This window comes from Limulus polyphemus, unplaced genomic scaffold (genome assembly GCF_000517525.1).
Source record: "Limulus polyphemus unplaced genomic scaffold, Limulus_polyphemus-2.1.2 Scaffold96417, whole genome shotgun sequence".
Taxonomy (NCBI): domain Eukaryota; kingdom Metazoa; phylum Arthropoda; class Merostomata; order Xiphosura; family Limulidae; genus Limulus; species Limulus polyphemus.
Window position 1 is genome coordinate 1 of NW_013762013.1, and position 2,318 is coordinate 2,318.

At 33.8% G+C, this 2,318-nt stretch overlaps 1 protein-coding gene across 1 annotated transcript; it reads right to left on the reverse strand.

Annotated features, from left to right (window-relative positions):
* Positions 1–393: 393 nt before the first annotated feature.
* LOC106477905 (histone deacetylase 4-like) lies at positions 394–1,618 on the reverse strand (the record flags this gene model as incomplete). Its single annotated transcript, XM_013938424.1, has 2 exons — positions 394–499; positions 1,413–1,618. Coding segments are annotated over 2 exons (312 nt in total), but the record flags the coding sequence as incomplete, so codon positions are not given.
* Between the last annotated feature and the right edge of the window lie 700 nt (positions 1,619–2,318).

The window sequence follows — 2,318 nt, forward strand, 5'->3', positions numbered from 1 at the left end:
ACAAAAGTGTTATAAGTAAAATAAAGAAACTTACAACAGTGTTATAAGTAAAATAAAGAAACCTACAAAGGTGTTATAAGTAAAATAAAGAAACAACAGTGTTATAAGTAAAATAAAGAAACCTACAAAGGTGTTATAAGTAAAATAAAGAAACTTACAACAGTGTTATAAGTAAAATAAAGAAACCTACAAAGGTGTTATAAGTAAAATAAAGAAACAACAGTGTTATAAGTAAAATAAAGAAACCTACAAAGGTGTTATAAGTAAAATAAAGAAACAACAGTGTTATAAGTAAAATAAAGAAACTTACAACAGTGTTATAAGTAACAAAAGAGAAATATACAACAGTGTTATAAGTAAAATAAAGAAACTTACAAGACCTATACCACCTACTTTGTTCACGCTTTTCTTTTTTCTTTATTGTGTCAAGAATTTCCTTTTCAATTCTTTCTCGCTCAAGTTTTTGTTGCTCCTCCAACGTCTGTTGATGTAAATATACCTGGAAGAAGGAACCTGTTTCCTGGTGTGTTCATTTTTTATGAAGTGTTATGACTGCGACAGAAAATTGGTGTTACAAATCAGAGTGTGACAGAGAGAGAGAGAGCTGAGTGACCAGATAATAAGTAAAGAAGTACGTCTTCTCTAGTTATAAAGCTTTCCATCTCTTTATATTTCTTCAAATGTGATGTCCAGATGATATTATTATATTGATTGAAAAGTCATTGATAATATTTTTTTCGCATAAAGCCTTAAAAAAACTTGAAGAGTAGGACCTCGTTTGATGGGAAATGTCAATCGTTATAAATCGCATGCGTTGTTTTTTGTTCGCAATTGGAAGTGTGAATATGTTTTCAGTACTCGGAACGAAGAGGCAAAGTGCAGTCAAACATTACACGATAATCTTTTAACCTTGACTTAAAGGTAAAACTCGTGTAGGTATTCTATCTAGTTTAAAACTCTGTATTATCCTTGACGTATTTCCTTTCAGTGACGAGACAGGGACTAGTAGTTAGCATACATAGTAGTGGATCAGAAGGTTCGAGGTGCAATATGCCACTAAACAGGCTTCGCATTTTGAGCTGTGGGAGTTTTACAATCAATCTTGCTATTCGATTAAGGATACCTGAATGGATGGTGTGAGAGGGGAGGTGTCTCATGAGCATAGTTACGAAATTATAATTGTGGGGGGGGGGGTCTAAATCCTACAGGTTTTGATACATGTACTTGTAATAAACTATAAATTTGATAAATCTCTAATTCTTAAAAAATACTTATACAGGTTAGTTAAATGCAAAATCAGTAACAGGTATTGATTTTGTTTATAATTTTATTTATTTATTTAAAAAGCTGGGGATCTGAAGCCCCCCACATCTAGCTGCGTCCATAAGTTTGTTTTTTATGGTGCACTTTACCTTAAAACTGTCCTGTAGTTGTTTCTCATGTTGCTGGACAAGCTGTTGCTGTTGCTGCTGAAAGTGTTGGATCAAAAGATGTTGTTGTAGTTGCTGTTGTTGTTTCAAATGAAACAGTTGTTGCTGAAACTTCATCTGTTGTTCTCGGAGTGCCGGAGTAAGACTGTTGTTCATGCTGGCCAAGGCGGAATCCGAACCGTTCAACCCTATTGAAGTAAAATAATGAATTTTACGGCATCACAAAATTATTATTTTTACCAAGTATTCTCCCTAATAATGACATAAAAACACAAGTGTGCACAATTATCTCCTGACATCACAGGCAGAATAACTCAAGAATGCTTAATGAAAAATCTACAAGATGGCGATGGATATATTTTCTTCGGTGAAGATTAAGTTAAAGTAAATACAAACAGTGTAACATTAGGATCATATGCAGGAAAGGACTGGCAAACAGTGTAACGTTAGGATCATATGGAGGAAAGGACTGGCAAACAGTGTAACATTAGGATCATGTGTAGTAGCAGTGTTACATCAAGACTGTATCAAATCATGATAAGTTTTTATCTGGTTGTTAGAACGTGATGACCAGGTACTATAGAATAAGAACGTAGTATATTCAATCTCACACAATTAAGTCTAATTAGAATTGGTGTAGTGTAACAAGACAATTCTATTATTTCAAGCACGTGATTCGTTGAACTATATATATATGAAGTTAATATGCATAATTATGAGCCACTTTGTTCTAAAAGGCTGTAAAATGCGGTTCGAACCAAATCAGTGACTGATCAACCCGGTCCTTTCCTACATATGATCCTAATGTTACACTGTTTACCAGTCCTTTCCTGCATATGATCCTAATGTTACACTGTTTACCGGTCCTTTCCTGCATATGATCCTAAT